Below are 24,687 nucleotides of genomic sequence, written 5' to 3' on the forward strand. Positions count from 1 at the left end.
TCTTCTCCCCTCACCTGGCTCCATCTGCCTGTCATCCTTCAACCCTCCTCAATTCACCTTTCACCTACTGGCTCCTGTCCCACCCCTCCCCCTCTCATCTTTATGCTGGCTATCTTCCCTCTCCACTCTCAGTCCTGATGCAGGGTCTTGACTCAAAATATCGACAAATGCTGGTCAACCTGCTGAGTTCCTCCAGCAGTTTGTTTTCAGCTCCAGATTCCAGCATCTGCAGTCTCTTGCATCTCCTCAATTTCTCATCCTCTCATTCAAACCCTTCCACTACTTAGCCCCTTTTTACCTTTGTAATTTCTTCATCCCTACAACCTATTGATTTCTGCATTCCTTGTGCATTCTTCCAAACATATCTGTTTAGACATGACTTCAACCAAAAGCCTTTGAATTACATTATGCAACTCTTGTCTCTCCCACTCTCTCTCCTACTTCAAGACTGTCCTGAAAACTTGCAGCTTTGATCAACTTTTAGTCACCTGCCATAATATCTCAAACAAGTAGCTGGAGGAACTCAGTAGGTCAGGCAGCATCTGTGGACAGTTGATGTTTCGGATCAAGACCCTTCATCAGTCGAATACCCAAAATGTCAACTGCCCATTTCCCTCCACAGATGCTGCCTGACCCGCTGAGTTCCTCCAGCTTCTTGTTTGTTACTCCAGATTCCAGCATCTGCAATCACTCATTTCTGCCTTAATATCTCCTTTGGCTGGTATGAAATTTTGTCATAATATTGTCCTGTGGAGTGCCTTGTATTGCTATGTGAATATTATTTATTGTTGGTTCTAAATGTTAGTAATTGTTATCTGGATAGAGAGGATTTCCCAGACAAATACTGTTAATAGTATTATGGTATTAATCTAGATTTAATTTCAAACATAGGTGAGCATTTTCTTATCCATTGGTCATTGAGGTAATTGCTACACCTCCACTGCTGCCCTGTTTGAACTTAGAGATCAAAAACATGACCTTGCAAATTAGGTGTATAGTTATAATAAAATTATCTGAATTTAAGCTATCTCAAGTTTAAAAAAAAGGTAAATTACTTTCTATTGTAAATTATTATCTCGCAGTACCTTTATTTTGTTAACTCTAATTTCTTCTATCTACAAGCTAAATTTAATTTAGTATCTTTTGAAATTAATTAATTTAAATTAAATTAATTAATTTCAAAAATAACCAGCTCAGTGCAGAATTACAATACCTTAACCATGCTTGTTGCCCTGTCTGTCTGTCACTTCCTGCTCTAATTCTCAGCAATGATGGTATTGAGGTTAAAGGGGGAGTCCCAAAGGCATAGTGTTGGCTTGAATAGCTGGTGACAGTATGTCTGCATGTAGAAGTGCCCAGCACCTCTTCCTAACACTTTGCATGATCTCCACAATGAGATGGTGAGTCTCAGGAAGCCACACAGTAATAATCTTTAATCATTTTGTGCCAATTTTGAATAGTCCACAAGGGAGTAATTACTTTTGCTCCCTAGTAATGACTTTGAGGGTGTGTGTTATGTAACAAAATAACACTTTTTTAAAAATTTCAGAATGCAACTTTCCTTCAACATAAAGAAAACAAATCCAGGCTTTCATCTGATTAAGTGGTCCTCAGGGTACCCTTTTCCTTCTGGCTTTTTACTTTGTGCGGAATCATAGACAATAGAATCACTTTACTTAAAATACACTGATACAGCTAGGGAATAAATCTGTAAAACAAAGTTGGGAATATTCAGTTGGTATGTTATTAAATCCACTGAGAGTGAAAGGTAGGGATGCTTTGTAACTTTTACCATCCCCTGTTTTAAATTACCATTATAATGGGATGTAGAGTTTCTGGTTGGGTTAACAATTATACATTTAAACATGGTGTAATTAAATTGCATTTTTTTGCATGAGTAAAAATGTTTGTTTTATGTGAGTTTCTAAAGTTGTGTGTGAAACTGCTATATAAAGCAGAGTATAAAGACAACTTGTATTTCTGGAGACCTTGGTGTTCATATCAAGATGTCTATAGAATGGTACAAGTCTGGGGTTGGAAACAAAAGAAAGGGAAAGCAAAAAGAAGGAAGCTGTATGGAAGAGAAAAACCTATAGGCAATCTTTGACAATGGGAGGAGTGGGAGAATGTGGAATTGGAGTAGCAAGACACAAATGCTAATAGAGGGAGAGACAAATGAAGTAGGTGAAAGTTTTCAGATGATAACTAAACTTTAATTAATAAATCTGTGCCAGTGAGCTAAGGTCTGCACATAATTCTAAACATTGTTGCATATTTTTAATTTCTTCTTGCAGCAGTTTAGACCCACCAAAATAATTCAAGATGACAATCTTCACTTACTATAATCAAAACCTGTCATGTAACTACATCCTTAAAACATCAGACAGATTATATATTCTGCATTTAGACTGCTTATCAGAATACATTAGCATAGTATGCATCTTTGAAATTTTGATGAGATTCAAATTGAACCCTGTTACTGGTAGGCTAAACAGTTGAAAGATCTTGTAGTTTAAAGGAAAAGTCATTTGGAACTGCATTTTGTATATGCAATATCACACCATTCCTTCATACATGATGTTCTGTTCCTGGTATGTATCCCATTTGGAACTACAGTACAAATGAACATGGATATCTAGTAGCAGAATCATAACCAGGCAAGTATAAAGATTGTGAATCCTCACAGTACCTGGTATAGCTGAGAAAAATACTTTTGAGTCTTTTTATATGTTTAAAAAATTATGTTTCTGAAAATCTACTGTTTAAAGACAGTAATCTTTTTTACTGAAAAAAAAATAATGGAATCAAATGTCAGCTTTGTTTATAAATAGTAGGAATTATGGTGGACTTCTTTAACTTGAGGTAGATAGCTTTATGCGAACTCTGAGCTGATGTATCTTTGTGCCACAAAAGCAATCACATTGTTTTGTACATTTCAACTGAAAATAAATGTTGATTCTTTTTTAGACAAACGTAGTCCATTTGTCGAGCAATACACAGACGTTCCCAAAGTTGTGTACATGACTGAAGGACAAAGACTACTTATTCCATGTAGGATCACAGCCCCAGACTTCACTGTCACTTTGAAAATGGTAGGTAGGATGTGATAAGTAACGAATATTCTTAACACCTATTAGCACCAGTACTTCAAAACTTTGTTCTAAGAGATCTCCACATCTATAGTAGCTTGTGCCAAAGATGATTGATTATTTATCAAATTGATTAAACTGCTTGTAATCTGAAGAAATCAGAAAAAAATATATATGTGACTATATGCAAAATCCATAAGCAGTATTTCCAAAAATGGAAGGAAACTTCACACTTTCTGTTTCTTCTTGATTAAGTTTTGTTGGTCTACCAAATCCTGTTTAAGTCAAAAGCACATTTTGCATTCATTAAATTTTGTTCAGAAAATTGCAGTTGTTACAGGTTTGAATATGCATTCTCATTCTCTTTCAAAAGACATGCAGAATAAAATATGTTCTGGTTGAGGAGCTAGTGTGTAAGAAATGTAGATGGTCTGACCATAATCTTCTATTCTTCCATTCCTTCCTAGATACAGGGTAAATGCCAGAGACTGAAAAATGGCAAATGTAACATTCTTGTTCAAAAAGGGGTGTATGAAACCACTGTCAGGAAGTTTTCAGAGGCAATAATCAGGGGAAAAATTAAAAGGCATTTGAAGAAGTTTGAATTAATTGGAAAGCCAAACCAGAATTGTTAAAGGCTACTCACATTTAACAAACTTTATTGATATTTTTAATAAGTTAACTGAGAACCCTGGTGAAGGAAATGTGGTACTTTCAGAAGTCGTTAGATAAAGTCCCACACAAAAGGTGGGTTAACAAAATTGAAGCACATAGAATAAAAGGGTCAGGAGTAGCATTGCAGCAAATTGCCTTATGGACAGAAAACAGAGAGTGCTAAGCACTTTTTACAGTCTGGAGGATGGTAGCTAATGAGTTCCCGAGGGGTCAGTGCTGAGGTCACTGCTTTTGCAATATATATTAGTGACAGAATGTGCAGTATGAAGTTATCAAATTTCTGGATGACACCAAGCTTAGAAAGGTAATAGCAGTGGTGCAGTAGGTAGAGTTGCTCCTTCACACCTTCAACAACCCTGGTTCAATGCTGACACTGCTGTATGTGTAAAGTTTGCACATTCTCCCTGTGACAACATGGGTTTCCCCAGTGTGTTCTAGTTTCCTCCCCACATCCTAAAGATGTGCTGGTTGGTAGATTAATTTAGTTACCGTAAATTATCTCAAGTGTAAGTGGTGGTAGAAGAATCAGAGCTGAGTTGACGGACAGATGAGAGAACAGGGTCAGAGAAAATAGGAATGGAATTGCTCTGAGAACGGGCAAAGACTTGATGGGCTGAATGGCCTCCTCCTGTGTTTTAAGAAATATGAAACACATGTACAAATTGTGAACAGCATAGTAATTGTTGAGAGGGTGATGAGTAAAGCATTTGATTTCCTAGGATTCCTAAAGTGTTAAACTGGGGTTATTCTTTCTGAAGCAAAGAATGTTAAATGATTTGATATGCGTACAAAACGTGATTGGTTCAGATAGGTTAAATAGAAAAAGATTGTTCCAAATATTGGATGAATCAAGGATTTAAAGTTTTGGCAAAAGGTACAAGTGTGAAGTGAGGAAAATCATTTTTATGAAGAGAATAGTTATGATCAGGAACTCATTGAATGTGATGTTGTCAATCAGGATTTTCAGAGGAAAACAGCATCTTAAGCAAGACTATATCCATAGACATTTCACTACTGTTCCTCAGTTTAATCACACCATCTGCCACTATTCAACAAAACCAAGGAAAGCACAGAAAAAATGTTAAAGAAAGTAAAAAATCAGAACCATTGACCAGAAAATTGAATTTAAGGAGCATCTTATTCTGTTCCTCAAACAGGTGAAAAGGTTCTGCATAAAGTAGGAAGTTTTGAAATGCAGTATTGCTATTTTCAAGGCAGATCCCCATGCAATGAGGAAAGTAAATGACTAAATGGAAGAAAGTCATTCATATATAGCAAAAAAAACCATGAGATGCTTCATGATTCAGTTATTTAGTTATTTAAAATCTTAGTATATAGTTCCAAAGAATGTATCGCAATTTGGGTCATATGGAGAAAATAATTCCCATTAAGCAATATAATCTACGAATAGAAGTTTCCATATAACAACCAAGTTGGCAGCAAAGAACAGAGACAGAAGGTCTGTATCCTGTGTTGACGGGAAGTTGGTGAGATAGGCCCACGGTCATGTTTATTACATCCTTTTGAGGCATCCTCCTGTCCCACCCCTGTAGGACATTTTACTGAAAAAACATGAGAGAAGTTTTTGCATTTGTTTTGTAATGTTTTTTCCTTTTGCATCAAAGTGCTTAGTTAGCAATGTTTAATCTAAATGGCTCACTTTATTTTTATCCTTGTACTTTTTTGCCACCCTCTTCCTAAGAGAATAACTCACCACAATGTAACTGTCTTTTACTGAGAGGGTGTAATACCATGTAATTTTGCAATAACTAATTTTTAAAGCCAATTCCAGCTCAACCAATAGAATTTCAATAACTGTGAGCTAGAAATTCCTTCAAAATGTTGCAAAGTTTTATCCATTGTGTGATTCAGATTGGATTGGGCCACTGAAAGCAATTGAGTGTTTACTTTCATGCATTGTGATCTTCCATGGATTCAAATTATGTCCAATAAATGTATGTAGAGTGACACATTAAGCAGCATACAGACAAATGCTTTGGTATTATCTGTACAAAATTCTTTTATCTATTTGTGGTCTACAAATATTACTGGCCACTCAGATTGAAGCAGGCTATAACTGTTTCGGCATTAGCAGAAGGAAGTGACCCTCACCTGATCTATTGCCATGTAGACATAGACTTTTGCATTTTGTTTAGTAAGACCTCCTTCAGTATGTGAAAAGCAAAAAGCTAAGCATACTGGATATCTGAAATAAAAGCAGAAAATTCTGAATATTGACCTGACCAACAAGTGTATCTGTACCACTAATCAATCTGTTCTTACACAAGGACAAGAAAATAGGAACAGGAGTAGGTCACCTGGCCTCAAGCCTGTCCCATTATTCATTCTGATCATTTATACTTCAGGTCCCTCTGACGGAGATGTTTTGCAAGAAGAAATTTCTATGTACTTTGGTTTTAAATAACTGTCCCTAATCATGAAACTAAATGCCCTTGATTGTGATTCATCTGTCCTGTCATGCCCTCTTAGGATTTATATATTTCAATAAGACCACCTTCATTCTTCCAAACTCCAAAGAATACAGACTCAGCCTTTTCAGCCTCTCTTGAGATGACAATCCTCTCATCCCATGAAATAGCTTGGTGAATCTCTTTTGGACCACCTCCAATATTACTATATCCTTTCTTAAGGTTAGGGAGCCAAAAATGTGCACAGTACTCCAGATGTGGCTTCACCAATACCCTGTACAATTCTAATTTACAGCCAGGAGGAAAATGAGGTGCAGAAGTTAAGGAGTTCCATTCCAGTTCTGGAACTATTATTTTTTCTGTGTATCTTAAGACCATAAGACGTAGGAGCAGAATTAGGCCATTTGGCCATTGAATCTGCTCCGCCATTCAATCATGGCTGATTTATTTTGCCCTCTCGACCCCATTCTCCTGCCTTCTGCCTTCTCCCCGTAACCTTTGACATCCTTACTAATCAAGAACCTATCAACCTCCGCTTTAAATATGCCCAATGACTTGGCTTCCACTGCCATCTGTGGCAATGAATTCCACAGATTCACCACCCTCTGGTTAAAGAAATTCCTTTTTTCTATTCTGAGGCTGTGCCCTCTAGTCCTGGACTCTCCCATTACTGGAAACATCCTCTTCACATCCAATCTACCTAGGCCTTTCAATATTCAGTAGATTTCATTAAGATCCCCCCTCATCCTTCTAAACTTCGAGTATAGGCCCAGAGCCATCAAACGCTTCTCATACATTAACCTTTTCATTCCCGTGGTCATTCTCATAAACCTCCTCTGGACCCTCTCCAATGCCAGCACATCCTTCCTTAGATATGGGGCCCAAAACTGCTCACAATACTCCAAATGTGGTCTGACCAATGCCTTATAAAGCCTCAGCATTATATCCTTGTTTTTATATTCTCCTCTCGAAATGAATGCTAACAGTGTATTTGCCTTCCTTGCTACCGACTCAATCTGCAAGTTAACCTTTAGGGAGTCTTGCACTAGGACTCTCAAGTCCCTTTTCATCTCCAGTTTCTGAATTTTCTCCCTGTTTAGAAAATAATCTACTCCTTTATTCCTTCTACCAAAGTACATGACTATACACTTCCCTATGCTGTATTCCATCTGCCACTTCTTTGCCCATTCTCCCAATCTGTCCAGTATCCATTTCCCTTTAGTGAGATGCATTTCATCTGTTCTCATGTTGTTGATAGATTTCCATATGTGATATCTCTAGGACTCCAACCTTATGATCAGAAAGCCCTTAAGTATGCACTTTACTGGAGATAGGTTAGCTGCATAGAGTACAGATGTATAGGGTTTTATGAGAGGAAATACTATGTGCTGAATGTGTTTGATCAGTAAGAACTCAGACTATATTATGAAGCTTGTCAGGGTGTGCAGATAGATCACCTGCTTGTTGGCCAACTTAAATGTGCTCACTGAAGCCCTCCAAGTGTTTTTGACAATAGAAGCATTTAGACAGACACTTAGACAAGGCATAAAAGGATACAGTCTGAATGCCGGAAATTGGATTAGTGTTGATGGGCAAAAAGGTCGGTAAGGATGTGGTGGGCAATAGGGCCTGTTTCTGTGCTTTCCAACTCTAAGATTCCATCAATCTATGACTCAGACTGTTTAATTTTAGAATAAATTGGCTTTGTGTTGAGTATTCTTTGTACAGAGGAGAAATGTTGAATGAAACGCCATTTAATTTTTATTTTCATTATATGCTAGAAGAAATTCTAATACAAAGAAAATAAAATTAATTATAAAATAACAACAGAATCTTAGGTTTGCCTTTAATGTCTTTTACGTCATATTCAAATACATTACAACCTTTTAATTTATTCAGTGCTGATTTAAATAATGTTATCAATTCACAAAGGGGTAGCCTTGCTAACTCAAGCATTGGTCTGGCCAATGGGAATCCAATTTCTTATCACATGAGGAAAGCTGCAATGACTTTGACTACTTGAGGTACATGTTGTAAACCAGAAAGATAGATTACAAACTTCAGCATATTCTGGGATTGTTATGAATTGAACTTCTGATGAATGTTCTAATGATGTAAACTGTTTTATGACATAGTTACCTTGGTAACTTTTATATTTGGAAGAATAAATTTGAAGGCATGGTGACAGAAGAAGGGTTAAACAAAAGCCCTGTTCAGATAATCGTTGTCCTTTTTGGAAATCCTGAATGATGAATCACTTTTTTTCAGAGTGTGGCTACCTTCACTGTGGATAAATGGAATAGTATACTAGTGATGGTAGTAAATTAAATATTGAGTGGAAAGTTTATTTGAATAGACTTGCTAATAATCTGATGCATTGTTTGAAATTATTGCTTTAGATTTCAAAGCAACTAATGAAATTTGAGCAGTATTTTTATCCACCATCTTTAGAACAAAAATAGTCAGAGTTAATTTCTTCCCACCTTTAAATAATTCACTGTATTGACATAATTTCTGCCTTTGTTTTCAGAATTCTTTTTCCTTTACCATTGATGGAAAGGAAGTCATGTGGGACAGTAAACTAGGCTTTGTTATTCCCAAACCCACTTACAAATTTATTGGCCTGCTATCATGTGAAACCACTGTGAATGGAAAGACATTTTCTTCACACTACTTAACACATAGGAGAGGTTTGTAGCAACACTTCCTTTATTTACCATTGTAGTAAATGGTGTGTATCATTTTCATCATATTGTGTTTTCATACCTGTTAAATAATATTTTCCCAACCTGATGATTGAGTCACAAATAGTTACCTCTCTGTGTCAGATACTTTGCAGTAAAATCCTCATAATTGTATATTGTTTATTACCTCATAGCAGACTTTCATTTCTAGGATGGCTCCTTAAAACAGCAATTTCTGAATAGACAAACCAATTTTTATATTCATCTGACTGTATAGTCCTTTGGTATATATTGATTCAAACATAGTAAGCGAGTATTTGCAGTTACAAAACTATCAATATTTGTTGACATTGCATTGTGAAATAGACAGTGACTTTGAGATTTCCGCACACGTATCGCACAATGATTCAATGCTTCTCCAACCAAGTTCACTCTTTTTCAGACTTCTTTATTGTATTCAAGTGTAAACAGTACATTGACGAAAATGTCAGGCGCTTATGAACTATTTTCATTTAAAGTACCCTACAAATGTTACACTTAAGTTATATTATGTTTATTTGAGTTTCCAGTGTTGTTGCTTAGCAAACTTCTGAGCACTAAGAACTAATTTTATTGTTGTGGACTAATCCCCTCAAATATTTCATTTTGAATCTTTAAATAAATATTTTTATCTTAATGTTTATGTGATATTTCAGTACCTACCTTCTTAACTATATGTTTCAGTCTTCCATACTGAAGTAAATACATCTAAAACTGTGCTATTTTTCCTTCCTGATTTTGTTGATTCTGAGAAGTCTTCAGTTTGATTGGCTACTTAGCCTGCTGGATGAAATCACTATTGCAGGACTTTGCTGATTCCTATGAACTGATGTTTAACATATATCATTACTGCCAGAAAAGTGAAAAATCATGCATAGAAATCACCAGATCTTAGTGGGCAGACATCTTTGAGGTCCGTGCAGAGCACTTTCACTTCAACACTGACATCAAGCCCAGTAAATTGCAGACCCAAAGCAGACAATTAATTCATGGCCAAATTGAGTGAACCAACTTGGCTGAAAAACCTAATCCATTCAAAAAATAAAATATTGAATAAAAATTAGTTTTAAGAATGTAGTGACTAATTGGGCTTATTAGATTGAACATCCCAATTCAAAGGGAACACAGTTATGCCTCATTATAAACAGAGCTATTCCATCTGTTTGCTTCAATAAACTGTTTAGATGAGAAAAAAGATGTAAAAGCAACAGAAGAGAGAACTTAAACAGCAATGGACAAAAAGTGCTGTATGTCTTTTACTTCAATAGTTAAAGCTGTTGCATATCATAGACCATGTGCAAATATTCTTTTTTATATGTTTATTGGGCTAATTCATATTCTGTTAATTTATGACAGGAAATAGAATCTGTACGGCATTTGGAACAAATAGGGAATAATGCATCAACTTGCATGGTATTGAGATATCTGAGTTTTCCAGAGTATTAATTTTATTTTATTGTTTAAAATTTAGTCAGCAGCATCAAGAGTGTACAGCTGAATGTGACCAGTCCAGTCAAGATGCTGAGTGGAAGATCGCTTGCTATAAAGTGCACAGTGACCACAGAACTGAATTCAAGAGTTGAGATTTTCTGGGATTTCCCTGGCAAAGTAGGTGTCTTAAGCAGGATACATACTTCAAAGGCATTAAAGACAAAGTTTAGTTGATAACTCAGCCTTTGTTAATGGGTCTCTTTCTCCTGCCCTTCAGAATTGCCAGGAAATGTTGACATATGTTGCACTTTAAGTTCACATCTATGAACAAATAACTTAGATTGGCAGTGAGCCTGGAAAATGAAAAAAATATTGCACTGCCTTTAATTTCACATTTCTGGATCTTTACATTGTGGTATCCCTCCAGACTCAAATTCTATACAAAACAATCAAACTGCTGAATTAATGCTAAATAACAAGAACATTTAAACTAAATATTTTCTTACTCCATTCACCTAATAAGCTAGGAATATAACTCTGATAATCTATTTTATAGAAAAGAATCAATGAAACTAATTTTTAAAGATATAAACTTATAAATTGAATTCATTCTCCACAGCTACAGTCTCTGCTTCCCTACCTCACTCCAAGCTGCATCATCTTCAAAAGAAAATGTTTAGGCTTGCCTGGATGAGTGCAGCTCAAGAAGCTCAACACCATCTATAACAAAGTGGTCCACTTGATTGGTACTTATCCACAATCCTAAACATTAATTCCTTCCACAACCAGCACACTGTGCATTGTGTACCATCTACAAAATGCATTATAGCTTCACCTCTAACCTATTCTCACAGAATCTCCCAAACCCATGACCTCTACCACCAATGACAAGAACAGCCGACATGGAAGCACCAGTACCTGCAGGTTTCACTCCTGTTCCATATCATCCTGATTTGGAAATATTTTGCCTTTCCCATGTTGTTCCTGGGTCTAAGTCCTGGAACTTCTCATCCCACAGCACCATGGGATCACCCGCACTAGAAAGACTACAGTGGTTTAAGAAAGTTGTTCACTACCACACTACCATCTTCTCAAGGGCAATTGTGGGGTGGGGTGGGGGGGGCAGCAATAAATACTAGACTTGCCAATGATTCCGAAATCCTGAAAAAAGGAATAAAGAAAGGAAAACAAAAGTTTTGAAATTGTTTTTATGGCTCCCCGTTTACTGTAAAGCTTTAGCCACTTATGAGAATTTTATCATGCTGTGATTTTCTAATGCTTTGATTGGTGACTCTACAATTTTTTTCTGTGGGTACTGTCAGGTAAGATACTGTCAGGTAAACACACCCGCAGACTGCATATATTTTTGTGTAATTTATTACAATATTGTTTTTAAGATTTTTATATATAAAATGTCAGAGGAACATTTTTAACATGATGAGGGAAGAATTATTTTCACCAGACTTCTGAAGTAAAAAGATGCATTATGATCACACAAATAATTTGCCTGATATACTACATTGAAAACGTGCTACAAGAAACAACCTTCTAATATTGTTTTTACTTTCGGAACTTAGTTGTGCGTGAATCATTACAGAAGCAACCTAATCTGAAATTCATATTTCCCCTCTCCCTTCCTGTTGAAATTAATGAGAAGAACATAATGAATTGCTACACAGGAAAAGGTTATTGTGCGTGCTGTACCTGCTGCGTGTGACAAATTGCTTTTCACTTGCAATGAAAAAATATGTACAAGATAAAATAGCTTTTACTTAAACAAATAAAACTAAATACCAGAACAAAATACTAACCAAATTTAGAAAGAAAACAAACTATTTAAATTGCAGGAAAGTTGTGAAACAAAATATTGGTGTATTAGTTACTCTGATTTAGAGACTGATTTGCAATTAAAATAGGGTATAAATGAAAATAGGATATCCTGGCATTATTCAGCAGGTGAGACAGCATCTGTGAAGAGAGAAATAAAATTGATACTACAGGTTGATTACTGTTCATCAGAACTAGGAAAAGTTAGTTGCAGAGAAGGAGGAGGGAGAGGGCCTACCCTGCTGATAGGGAATTGATCATCTTGTGGGTCAGTCCACTTTCAAGTACTTAGTTTTCCCTCCCAAGGCTGCTACCATTGCCTATCTTTTGGGCTAGCCCATCAACAGCCCAGTTTATGTGTCCAGCTCCCTCCTTCACCACCACCCAGTCATTTATCCAATCCCCAATGTTGCTGATCCCCAGCCCCCACCTCCCTACCTCTCTCCCAAGGTCCTCTGTACCTAACCCCTACGGATCCCACAAGTCGCCACATCTTCTCTCCCCACCCATTTCTGCCTTCCACAGGGACCACTCTCTGTGTGACTTCCTGGTCCGCTTATTGCTCCCCACCTGCCCTCCCTGACCCCTGGCACTTTCCTCTGCAACCATAATGGTCACCACTCCTCGATCCACCTGTCACCTACTGGCTGCTGACTCACTATTCCCCCTCTCCTCTATATTACTGGCTATCTTCCCTCTCCACTCCTAGTCCTGATGCAGAGTCTCAACCTAAAACGTCAACAATTCCTTTCATCCCACAGATGCTGCCTAACCCACTGAGTTCCTCAGCCAATTTGTTTTTTGCCCCACTGAAATTGATACACAATTTATCCAATTTCTTTCGAGTATGTTTATTTTTAACTTGCAGATACAGTATCAAGAGCCACTTCCTTTAGGAGAAAGGAAATGGGTGAATTTGAACAAACTTGGCCATTGGGTGTTCTTTTATTTTATCTGTGGTATGCATTAATGTACAGAGGAAAAGAATCAAAGATGTGTTCAAAGTCTCCTAAAAAAAAATCCCCACTCACTCTTGGAAATCCCTGGGCCATGACCCCTTGAAGTGAAGAAGGACCTTTCAGGATGATATTGAGAATCTTGATCATGCATTGGGAGCACACAGAGGGCTGTGTGAACGTGGAAGTGATGGACCACCTCACAAACTACCCACTTGCCTGCCCTGTAAAAGTTTACACTTCCCACATTGGCCTCATCAGTCAACTCAGAACCCACAGAACTGGAGCGAGAGCAAGTCATCCCCAAAGTCTAACTGGCTTCGACTGGCAGAACTGGATTTCTATATTGGTTTCATTTACATAATTGATGTTATCATAATGAAATTTAAACAATAATCCTCCACTGGCTGAAGCCATAACCTTGTCATAGGCAAGACTAATTATTTCTATTTACGTGTTTCAGGGAAACAGAAGCAATTCTATAACAAAAAGAATTGACCAGACAGATCGTATGATAAATACATTCTACAGCATCCTTGTTATAGACAAAGTGCTCACATCAGACAAAGGAAACTACATATGTCAAGTAAGAAGTGGAGAAACCATGAAAAAAAGGAAAGTGACCGTCAATGTTTATGGTAAGAAATAGCAACATTTTCAAAGTCAAAATATTCGTTTACACGCAAGTCCTAGAAATCCTTACTGTGTATTCTTGCATTCCATGTGGTGTACTTACCTGAAAGGGTTAGGCAGGTCGGAGAACTTGATACCAGCATTTATATTACATGTCAGAATTTGCAGTGTACATGAAACAAGGTGGAACTTCAGCTTAGAGACTATTTTGTATGTAACATATTATTTTATATTAGATGAATTCTGTAGCTCATTCTGATTAAATTCCCTCTGGTCTTTACAATATATTTTTTATTACAATATATCTACTGTTCTCTTAATATTATCAGAACCATTTTTAATGTAATTAAGCAACAAGGGAAAAAATTCGAGAATCAAGGTGACTGGATGAAATATCCTTAGGGCCCAGGAATTAGTGAGATCTGCTTCCATCAAGTATGAATTTGTAAAACCTGCCCTAAGGAATGAAATATAAGGCAATAATTTACAGCAAAGCACCAACATCACTCATTTATCAGTTTATCTGCATGGATAATAGATCTTACATTTATATAACACAAACAGAAATAGTCAGCAAGTCATGCAACATCGATGTAAAGAGAAACAGTGTTAACATTTCAGGTTGAAGACTTTTTGCCAGAACAGGGAAAGAAAGGAAGAAGTTAGTTTTAAGTTGCAGTGAAGGTAAGGGGAGGGTGGATAGGACAAAGGGAATATCTATGATGGCTTGGGGCTAGGGTTGATATGGGGATGGGTTGTGAATGAAATAGGTGGTGACAAAAAAGTGTGGTGTGTTGCAAATAGCAGGTCGGGGTGTGCTGAAGGGGAGGGGAAAATAACTGAGCCAATATCACAGATGGATGACTTACAGCAAAAATGATTAATTCTGTGATCATTTTATTTCATTTCTCTGTCTATAGACAGAGAAAACAAGTTATTGGAATTTGAAGAATTTGATATTGGGTCCAGAAAACTGCAATGTTCCCAGATGGAAGATGATGTGCTGTTCCTTAAGACTGCATTGGGCTTTATTATAATAGTAGAGGAGGCCACAGACAGATAGGTCAGAATGGGATGGAGAATTAAAGTACATTTATATAATGCTGTTTGTGTTGTCAGAATACTCTCACAGTATTTTTCAGCCAATAAATTACTCTGGCTTAATGTCACTACTGTTTTGTAGAAAAATACTGCAGCTAATTTGCACACTGCAAGGTCCCACAATGGTATTACAATTCATGATTGCTTAGTTTCTTTTGTTTTCTACTGTTTGAGATAAATGTTGGCCAATACATCAGGGCGGCCAATACATCATACACTCACCTCTTTTTTGTATAGCACTAAAGCTCAGTAATGTTACCTGAACAATAGGCATTTCTTTCAAAGTAGTAGTTACTCAGTTCAAAGGTGCTTTTAAAGGGGCTCTAGGTTCTTGAAACCCCCAGAGAAGCTTTGGTTTAACTTAATCATGATAATGTCCCCATGGGTCATATTATAGAATATTTCAGTACAATTTACATTATCCTATCTGATTTATCTCACATGGTGACTACAATAAGTGTCTGTCATCATCTATTTACCATAATTTTTAAGGAGGCAATTGTATAAAATTGATAAATTAGAAGCAGAACAGACTTTAGATTTACTTCAAGCTTTATAGTTATGTGTTGTACTGATAATTTATATAATCATTAATTCTTGTGCATGCATTTTTGTTTCAAATTACACCAGGAGTTTGTTATCTGTCTCTTGTATTTGCATTTTACATCACATGAAAATGGAAAAATCAACATTGTATATGATAAATCTCATATAAACTGTTCCTTAAAGTAACTATTTCTGTCATTAAAACCATTCTTCTTGCTTTTTTTAAAATCTATCCTGAGCAGAAAAACCATTTATCAATGCCAGATGCCGGAAATCATGTGTTGCTGAAGTGCTTGCCGGTCAGGAGATCTACCGTTTCCCACTAAAGGTCAAAGCATTTCCACCTCCGAACGTTTTATGGTAAGATTAAAATTGTAACTGAGATCAAAAAAATGACTGCAAGAAATATTCAAATATTGCCTAAAGATCAATGTTTGTCTTTACATAACTTCCCCATTATGCCTGGACATGTGGGTAAGACAGATTGTTCTGAGTAAGAACTGATGATCTATAGTTCACCATGTATGAAAATGGATTCAATGTTTAGCAATACCAATGAGTTAAATTTACTCATCCGCGATGGGTTTGGGAAGCTCTTGGTAGTAAAATAAAGACAATGTTTTGATTTCTTGTTTTACTGCCTCCTATTTTGGTTAGTGTTAAAATAATAATTGAGAAAGACAAAGGTATTTGGTGGAAGTAATTCATAATGACATGGACTTAATTTTACTTTGGAATCAAGGGATGTGAAGTTAATGCAGGAAAGGACATAATGGTGTGAAGGGCTGTGCTGTGAAGGCCTACTCCTGTGCTGTTTCTAATGTTCTTAAAGACTAGTGAAACTTTGGCTTTCCAGCTTAGAAAGAAGAAATTTGATTTTCCTTAGAGATATACATTATTGAGGGCTTTAGCAAAAAATTAACATGGACTATTATTTAAACTGAAGTTGAAGAAGTAACACTAGTAGTTGGAAGTTCATACTAGAAATGATGCCTGATGTAAAGAAAATGACTGATATAAAGAACAAATTCTTCACATAAAGAGTTATTAACATATAGAATTATGTTTAGACACTGAAATCATTTAAGAAACCATTAGTTGTTGCAAAAACTATACTAGATTTCACTACATAGTGATTTAACTAATCTGTAGTTATACAGTAACTTTTAAGGGTCTATTCCAATCGAAAGAACCTTGAAGGTGTCACAATGGCACAGAAGAATGGTGATGTGAGGTTTAAGAAGCTAGGAAAGTGAAACAGCGGAGAAAAATTTGGGAAAAGAGAAAAAGATTGTGAATTCATTATGAGGAGACTATTTGTTTAATGAAGCCAGTTGGTAGTTGGACAGCAGGGTTGGCGGTACAGGATACCTGTATTTAAAATTTATATTCATGATTTAGTAGAAAAGACAGAGAGTATAACAAATGTAATAACAATTACTGTTGATACAACTCTAGACGGGAAAATAGCAGAGTTCTGGATAGTGAGGAAGGTTGCCAATGTATTCAGCAGGATATAGACCTGACGGAAATGTAGGCAAAGAAGTGGCTTAATCCAGACAAGTGTGAGGTGTTGCACTTTGAGAGGTCAAATGCAAGAGGAAAGTATACAGTAAATGGCAGGACACTTAGGATCATTGATGTACAGAGGGATCTTGGGTGTAAGTCAATAGCTTCCTGAAAATTGCAACACAGGTAGATAGGGTGGTAAAGAAAGCATATGGCATACTTGCCTTCATTGGTTGGGGCATTGAGTGTAAGATCCAGGAAGTCGTGTTACAGCTATGGAACTTTGGTTAGGCCACATTTGGAGTACTGTGTGCAGTTCTGGTTGCTGCATTACAGGAAAGATATGAAGGCTTTGGAGTGGGTGCAGAAGAAGTTCACCAGCGTGTTGCCTGGACTAGAAGAGTATTAGCTATAAGGAGAGGTTGGATAAACTACAATTGTTTTCTTTGGAGCATTGGAGGCTGAGGGGTTACCTGATAGAAGTATATAAAATTATGAGAGACATAGATAAGGTAGATAGTCAGATTCTTTTTCCCAGAGAGTAATTGTCAAATACTAGAGGGCATGGGTTTAAGGTGAGAGGGAGAAAGTTTAAAGGAGGTTTAAAAGGCAAGTTTTTTTTTACACACTGGGAGTAGTTGGTGTCCTGGAATGTGCTGCCGAGGGAAGTGGTGGAAGCAGGTACAATAGCAACGTTTAAGAGGCATTCAGACAAATATGTGAACAAGCAGGGAATGGAGGGATATAGACCATATGCAGACAGATGGGAATAGTTTGGATTAGCACTGTGCTCGGCACAGACATTGTGGGCTGAAGGGCCTGTTTTTGTACTGTACTGTTCTATGTTCTATGTAAACTGTAAGAAAGATTCAAAATGTCCACAAAGACATATAGTCAGGTTAAGTGCATAAGCAAAAAGAAGACAGATGGAGCAAAATGAGAGAAACTCTCTGGTTATTCACCATAGTAAGAGTAAAAAAGAATATTTTTAAAGGGTGAGAAACTGGTAAATATGGGTGTTAAAGGGATTTCACTGTGTTGGTTTATGAAATGTGAAAAAAAACAACAAAGCAGTTAGGAAGGCAAGTAGTTTGTTGGCCTTTATTGCAAGGAGGATGGAGTACAAATATAGGGAAGTCTTGGTGCAATTATTCAGGTCTTTAGTGATTCCTCAAACTGGACATTTTTTTGACATTGAAACAGCATTTTAAAATATCCTAATGCTCTTTGTAAAAGTTGCAAGAACTTCATTTGCAAGTTTCACAGAATAGTGTATTTGAGTTTCCCTTTGGTATCACTGCATTGAAATCATTAACGTTAGTTTCAGGGTGTACTGCAAGTTCTTGCAGCTCCAGAATGCAACACAGTAGGTTTGATTTTTGTTGGTAACTCTTAAAGGCAATTCAAGCAATGCTCTTTCAGCTACTGTGGTATGAGCAAACTGGTGAAGAACAGTGTCCACAAGAAGAAGATTCTTTATGCAAATAATCCTTAGAGCTACAATCAGGGTGATCTCAGTGGGGACTTAAGTGGAGTGAATGCTTTCATTTTGAGGAAGACTGCAATTCCGGCAAATACCTGTGCCCATTGGCCTGCTCCTGTAAGAAGATAAATGGAGTTTGGGTGACCTCCCAAATGCAGTGATGAACAACAAATAATAGGATGTGGTAGAGATCAGCAACAGCAGCCTGGAATAATGCTGAGGTTAGGTAGCTGAAAGTGACCATGTTCTTGAGCTCCATGGGCACGGTAGTCCAGGCATACAACAAATTACATTTGTGATCATTGGAAGTCACAAATCTCAATGGCCAAAGAATGTAATTTTAGTGTAGGTTTTTCAATAGCATTATTTTAAGCAAAACTGCATTAGTAAAACCCAATAGCTCAGTGGATAAATATGAACTGAGCTATTCCATTGGGATATCCTTCTCTTGTTATGGAGTGGGACAAATGTCTGAGCAAATCAAATTACCTAGGGCTGCAGTAAGGCTTTAAACTAAATAATGGAGGCAGGAGTTAGGGAAGGGTTCTGGGGAGGAGAAATTTAGAAAGTTAAAGAGTTAGAGCAGGGAAAAATGGTAAATAGACAAAATTGACGATACAAGAGACTATAGGTGCTGGAATCTGGAGCAAGAAAAAGCTGCTGGAGGAACTCAGTGGGTCTACCAGCATCTGTGGGGGGGACAGGGTTTAACAATGTTTCAGATTGAGACCCTGCATCAGACAAAATTGGAAGCTCTTTATCTGAATGCATATATCATTTGTAATGAGATAGCTAGAATTTAGAGTAATATACTGGTGTGGATTGAGGATGGGACCACAGACAAAAAGCAGAGAGGAGGATTAAATGTGCCTTTTTAGGTTGGCAGGCTGTGACTAGTGGGTGCTTTAGGGAGTGTTGTGGCGAACAAGCTATTCATAGTCTGCATTGTCATTGGATTGAGGGTTAAGTCTAATATATCCAAGTTTTGCCGATCTAAGCTGGATGGTAGTGCGGCTTGTGAGGGGATCAGATACATACATATTAATGAAATTTAAATTACGTCATTGTGTACAGATTGTATACTGAACATTATATTTCTCAACAGTAAAGTTTTCTAGATACAATCATACTACCATGTAATGTAATTACCTAGATGTTATACAATGCACGGTGTAATCATCTTTTTTCAACAGGGTAAAGAACGGGCAGCCTATTACTGAAAGGTCAATTCGATATAACATCACTGGTTATGAACTGACTATAAGAGATGTTTCAGAAGAGGATGTTGGTAGTTATAGTATTATACTGGAACATAAACAATGGAGGCTTTTGAAAAACATCACATTCTTTCTCAATGTAAATGGTGAGTAAATCTTATCTGTAAATTTATGAATCAGGTAAACCACCCAAAACAGCTTCAGGTACCAGACATTCCAGAAAAAAAATCTGTCAAATCTTTTCACTTTTGCTTGTTGTGATTGCAATCAGACCATTGTTTTGTTGATATCTGAAATATCACTGTAGTCTGGGTCAAGTAATGAAAGCATCAGTTTAGATTAGGGAATATTCTGGTATTTCATTGATTTAATTTAAACAGCATTCTCAAAATGGCAGCAGCCAATCCAGAGCTCTTTTTTTCCCATTAAAACTTAAATGGAATACTATTACCTTTCTTTAATTTAAAACCCATAACTATCACTTCCTATAGTTGGAAATGTTGGCATATACATTATATCTTTGGCACACCTTTATTAGAGCTCTGCAAACATATGCCTTGCTCAACATTTAAGTCAGTAATATTTAATGCCTACTGTCTCTCAAGATAGGTGGTGCCAATAATTTACCAGAAAATATGATATAATGTTGTTAAACTGATATTTATACAAATATATTAAGTACCTAAGAACTAATTGATATTTTCGACACTCAGATTTATAATTAGGAACACAATAGATAGGGGAAAACAATCTGAGGAGGACTGCACTTTTGCAAGATACTCACCCAGTTTTTCCTCTCAAAATCTAAGTATACGAAGAAGTAGCAGTGGACTGCTTTATAGTCATTCTAATCACCTAGTGTCCCTGTATGCAACCACATCTACAGAATCCAGTGTGTTCAAGTGCAGAAATAGGAAGGTCCACTGTATTTTATTCAGTAGTTGTTAAAGTCTGTATTACACAATACCACCATTCAGTACACAGGGAAGTATATTTCACAGTGGTCTGAGATTGACAGTTACAATTTAAGATATTGGAAGAAGTTACAGAAACTAAATGGCACAGAACTTCCCATGAAATATTGGTAGTTTTGTGCAAAACTGCTGCATTTTTTCCACATAAATGCCAACAACTTTACACTTAAGTGCTGAACTTGCTGGCCACAGTAAAGTTGTTTGGAAATCCCTATGTTTGGGTGCTGATTCCTCCATTCCCCTTGACACATTGGGGCCCCAGTCCCCATACTCCCTTTAACACACTGGGGCCATGGTTTCCACTCTCCCCTTAAACTCCCCAGGACCTTGTCTCTGTTCTTCCATGAACTTCTGGTTTTCTTTCTCGTGCTGCCCTGAAACACCCCGAGTGGCCCCTTTTTATGTTCCATTGAAAGTCACTAGATTCTCTTTTCCGCAGTCCATTTAAACTTACCAGGTTTGTTGGAAAATTTATTATGTGCAACATCTTTAAAAAAAAAGTGAACTTAAACTGTGTTGTAGTATTAAATGAAATAATATTCAGAAGTCTGGATAATTTGTCAGTCTGGCACCACTAAGCTCCTGAGCATGCCAGATTAACGGAGTTAAACTATACTCTTCATTAGGATTTGGCCAACTGCACACTGACATTGGATTCCAAATGGAATCCAAGGGTCAAATATACTTAGGCTGTGGAACCTGCCCTCTGAACCTACCCCATTTGTTTCAGTGAAGAGGAATGGCTTAGAAGGGACAAGGAAGTTTATATTTTTATTAATTTATATTTTTTGAATTAATTGAGTTTCCTTAAATATTTTAAATTCTTTAACAGTGTTTTTGTGCATTTAATTTTCATTGAATTTTAATAGTTTTTGAATGTTTTGAATGTCAGGGAAATTCAGAAGTCAATATCCGTAATAGGTTTGACAGTGGGCTAAGCCAGGGAGGACAGTCTAAGTTTTTCAGGTGGAAAAGTTAAGTATGTCTTGCTGCTGGGGTTAAGTTCTGGTCCAAAGTGAAGTCAGATAGTGAAAGAAATATATTAAATGTTATTCATTGTAAATCCAACAAGTTAGTGAGGCTGCAGTAATATGTGCAGGAATTACTTATTCCTTTTGAATTTCCCACATTAGGCATCAGGTTGGGATTTTCTGACCTGAAATTGCCTTCACAGAAAATCACACGTGCTACCACTCCCAGGATAATTACTTAACCATTAACATCTGAATAAAATATAAAACAGAACTAGATCTGACTTTGTGGATTTAGATGCCTTGTTTCTCAAAGTCTGAGTCCTCCCACATCATCTTCTGTTGGATTCAAAAACCTTCCAGCCTAGCGAGGAACTGACAAATAATTTATAGCTATTGTGTCATCTTCCTTTCATGTTTGTCACATGCACATCTCAATGAATGTCCATTTGAGGTTAGTTCAATTCAGTTGAGTCATTTCATTGCACATTTCTCTTGAAATTTAATGGGTATCTTAGCATGCTGCTCATACCATAGTTACCTAATATTTATTCTTGGTCACCAGCTGCCTTTGTTTGACAGTTAATGTCCATGTTTTTCAGCAGTTGCAAAACAGTGCTGGCCAGTTCAATGTGGATTGGCTGTCATTAAATGTATAACATTGAGGATTCCAGAATCCACTGTACACTGCTCTTTTTCAATTTAATTTTGTGTTGTTAGTGATACTTAAATACATTTTTCCTTCAAATACAGAATGAAACTTAACTAGCTGTAAAGACACTGTAATGCTAAGAAGCATTTTGGTGTTGTTCTAATAAATCCACACAAATTTTTACACAATGTAAATTTACACTTTTTGAATACTGAACATACAACAGATACTCAGAGAATAATCCAAACCCCTGGTCCCCCTCCCAACATAGTAGTAGCTACTACTGTTTAGCTATCATAATATGAGAAAAGCTTCCACCAGAAATCTTAACGGAAGTGAAGTTGGACAAAGAATTACTGGGGAAAGTAACTTGGAGACTAATTAACATGATGCAGCGTCTCGACCTGAAATGTTGACCATCCCTTTACTTCCACTGATGCTGTTTTGATCTGCTGAGTTCTTCCAGAAGTTTGTTTTTTGCTCCAGATTCCAACATTTGCAGTCTATTGTGTCTCTGGATGTTATGCAGATTCACTGACTGTTTCTCATATGTCCTTTTCTTCGGTCAGTTCGATATTTGAAGCGTGCAAAACTACATCATTATGTTTGAGTCTCCAAACAGAACTATTGTCAAGTGAATGAAAATCATCAGACTGCAGATGTTAGGAATCTGAAATGGAAATAAAAAGTACTGGAAACACTCAGCAAGTCAGGCAACATCTTGGGAAATAGAAACTGAGTTAACATTTCAGGTTGAAAACTTTTTTTTTGAAAACTTTGAAAATTTTGAAAACTCTTGAATATATGCTGAATTATATATATGTAATTATATATATCTAATTATATATATGTACTCAACCCCAAGTTACATCTTCTCGTCAGTTTTAATCTCAGACCTGTGCAATGAATGTCTGCCTTTTAATATGTTAGAGGAACTTAGATAGTGAACAAAGAATCTGCCAGTCACCATAATAACCAATTTTTTCAACTTCAATATTGTATACTGGGCACATACCAACTGGGCAATCCAAGCACTTTTGTGAATATATATTAGGCTGACTGACTGTCTTTCTAGAAATCTCCTCATGAGGAAAATGAATTTAGAAAAATAATACCATCTCTCCAGCACATCATCAAGTGACCCTTTTCAATTCTATTCAATGGGCCCAGTAGAGTTCTAACCTAATTCCAAAATGCATACCATTTTCAGAAGAAGTGATGCCGAGCATATTTAGTTATTCCAAATGTGTACATGATGTGGCGTATAGTGGTGACACAGTGATAGTGTAACCCAGAAACCTGGTGAATAAAATGATTCACTGGAAATTCGGGACCTGATGAATTAGGTGTTTGATCCTCTAAGCCATTTTGGGATTAAGTGAGGGTCTGTGTGAGATGTGGAATTACACAAAACTTGCATGTTAAAATCATTAACATTCAATAAACTAGGGAAGTATGAGGGGTTTTGGAACAAAGTTAAAGTTAATAGGCATATTTCACAACGATTTGAAGGATACATGGATAGTTATAGATTAGGAGCTGAATTTGGGGGAGACCACATAACCTATAAACCTGCTCTACCACTTAATAAGATCGTGACTGATCTGATTATAACCTCAGTTCTGCACTCCCAACTACCCACGATTACCCCTCACCCCCCTCCTCACTGATCAAGAATCTATTTGTCTTTGAATATCTTCACAAATATTCAAAGACTCTGCTTTCACTCTTTGAAGAAAAAAGTTCCAAAGACCTGCAACCCTCATCCCTGTCTTAGATGGGCAACCTTTTATTCTTAAACAGTGATCACTAGTTCTAAATTTTCTCATAACAGCAAACATACTCTCCATATCCACTCTGTCAAGATCTCTTAGGATCTTATATGCTACAATCAAATCAAATCGCCACTCTTCTAAACTCCAGCAGATACCAACCTAGCCCATCTGACATTTTCTCATAAGACAATCTATTCATTCCAAATATTACTACAGTGGACCTTCTCTGAACTGCTTCCAATACATTAATATCCTTCCTTATATCAACAATACTCCATGTGTGGTCTCCTACGTAACTGAAGCATAACCTCCATATTAATTTCCCTAATAATAAATGATAATATTCTGTTAGCTTTCTGAATTGCTTGCTGAACCTGCACACTAGCCTTTTGTGAATCATGCACTAGGTCACCCAGATCTCTCAACATCTTAATATTATGCTTTTATTATTTTTCCTAAAATGGAAAATTTGACATTTAGCCACATGATACTCTATTTGCCCGAGCTTTACCCAAAAACTCAACCATTTATATCCCCTTGCAGCCTCCTTATGTCTTTTTTGCATCTTACTTTCCCACACAGGCTTGTGGCATCAGCAAATTTAGCGACTGTACCTTTGGTGCCTTCATCTAAGTCATTTGTATCATTTGTTAAAACTTGTTTTAGACAATATGCAGCCTAATCTTTGAAATTTTT

The 24,687-nt window shown here is 36.7% G+C and overlaps 1 protein-coding gene across 1 annotated transcript in view; it reads left to right on the top strand.

Annotated features, from left to right (window-relative positions):
- Window positions 1-24,687, top strand: part of flt1 (fms related receptor tyrosine kinase 1) — a 129,420-nt gene that overhangs the window by 19,499 nt on the left and 85,234 nt on the right. Inside the window, 6 exon segments of the mRNA XM_052026169.1 lie at window positions 2,968-3,092; window positions 8,724-8,883; window positions 10,388-10,524; window positions 13,594-13,768; window positions 15,653-15,770; window positions 19,596-19,765. Coding sequence (XP_051882129.1) covers window positions 2,968-3,092; window positions 8,724-8,883; window positions 10,388-10,524; window positions 13,594-13,768; window positions 15,653-15,770; window positions 19,596-19,765 — 885 coding nt within the window.

The sequence above is a fragment of the Pristis pectinata genome, chromosome 11, assembly GCF_009764475.1.
Source record: "Pristis pectinata isolate sPriPec2 chromosome 11, sPriPec2.1.pri, whole genome shotgun sequence".
Classification (NCBI taxonomy): Eukaryota; Metazoa; Chordata; class Chondrichthyes; order Rhinopristiformes; family Pristidae; genus Pristis; species Pristis pectinata.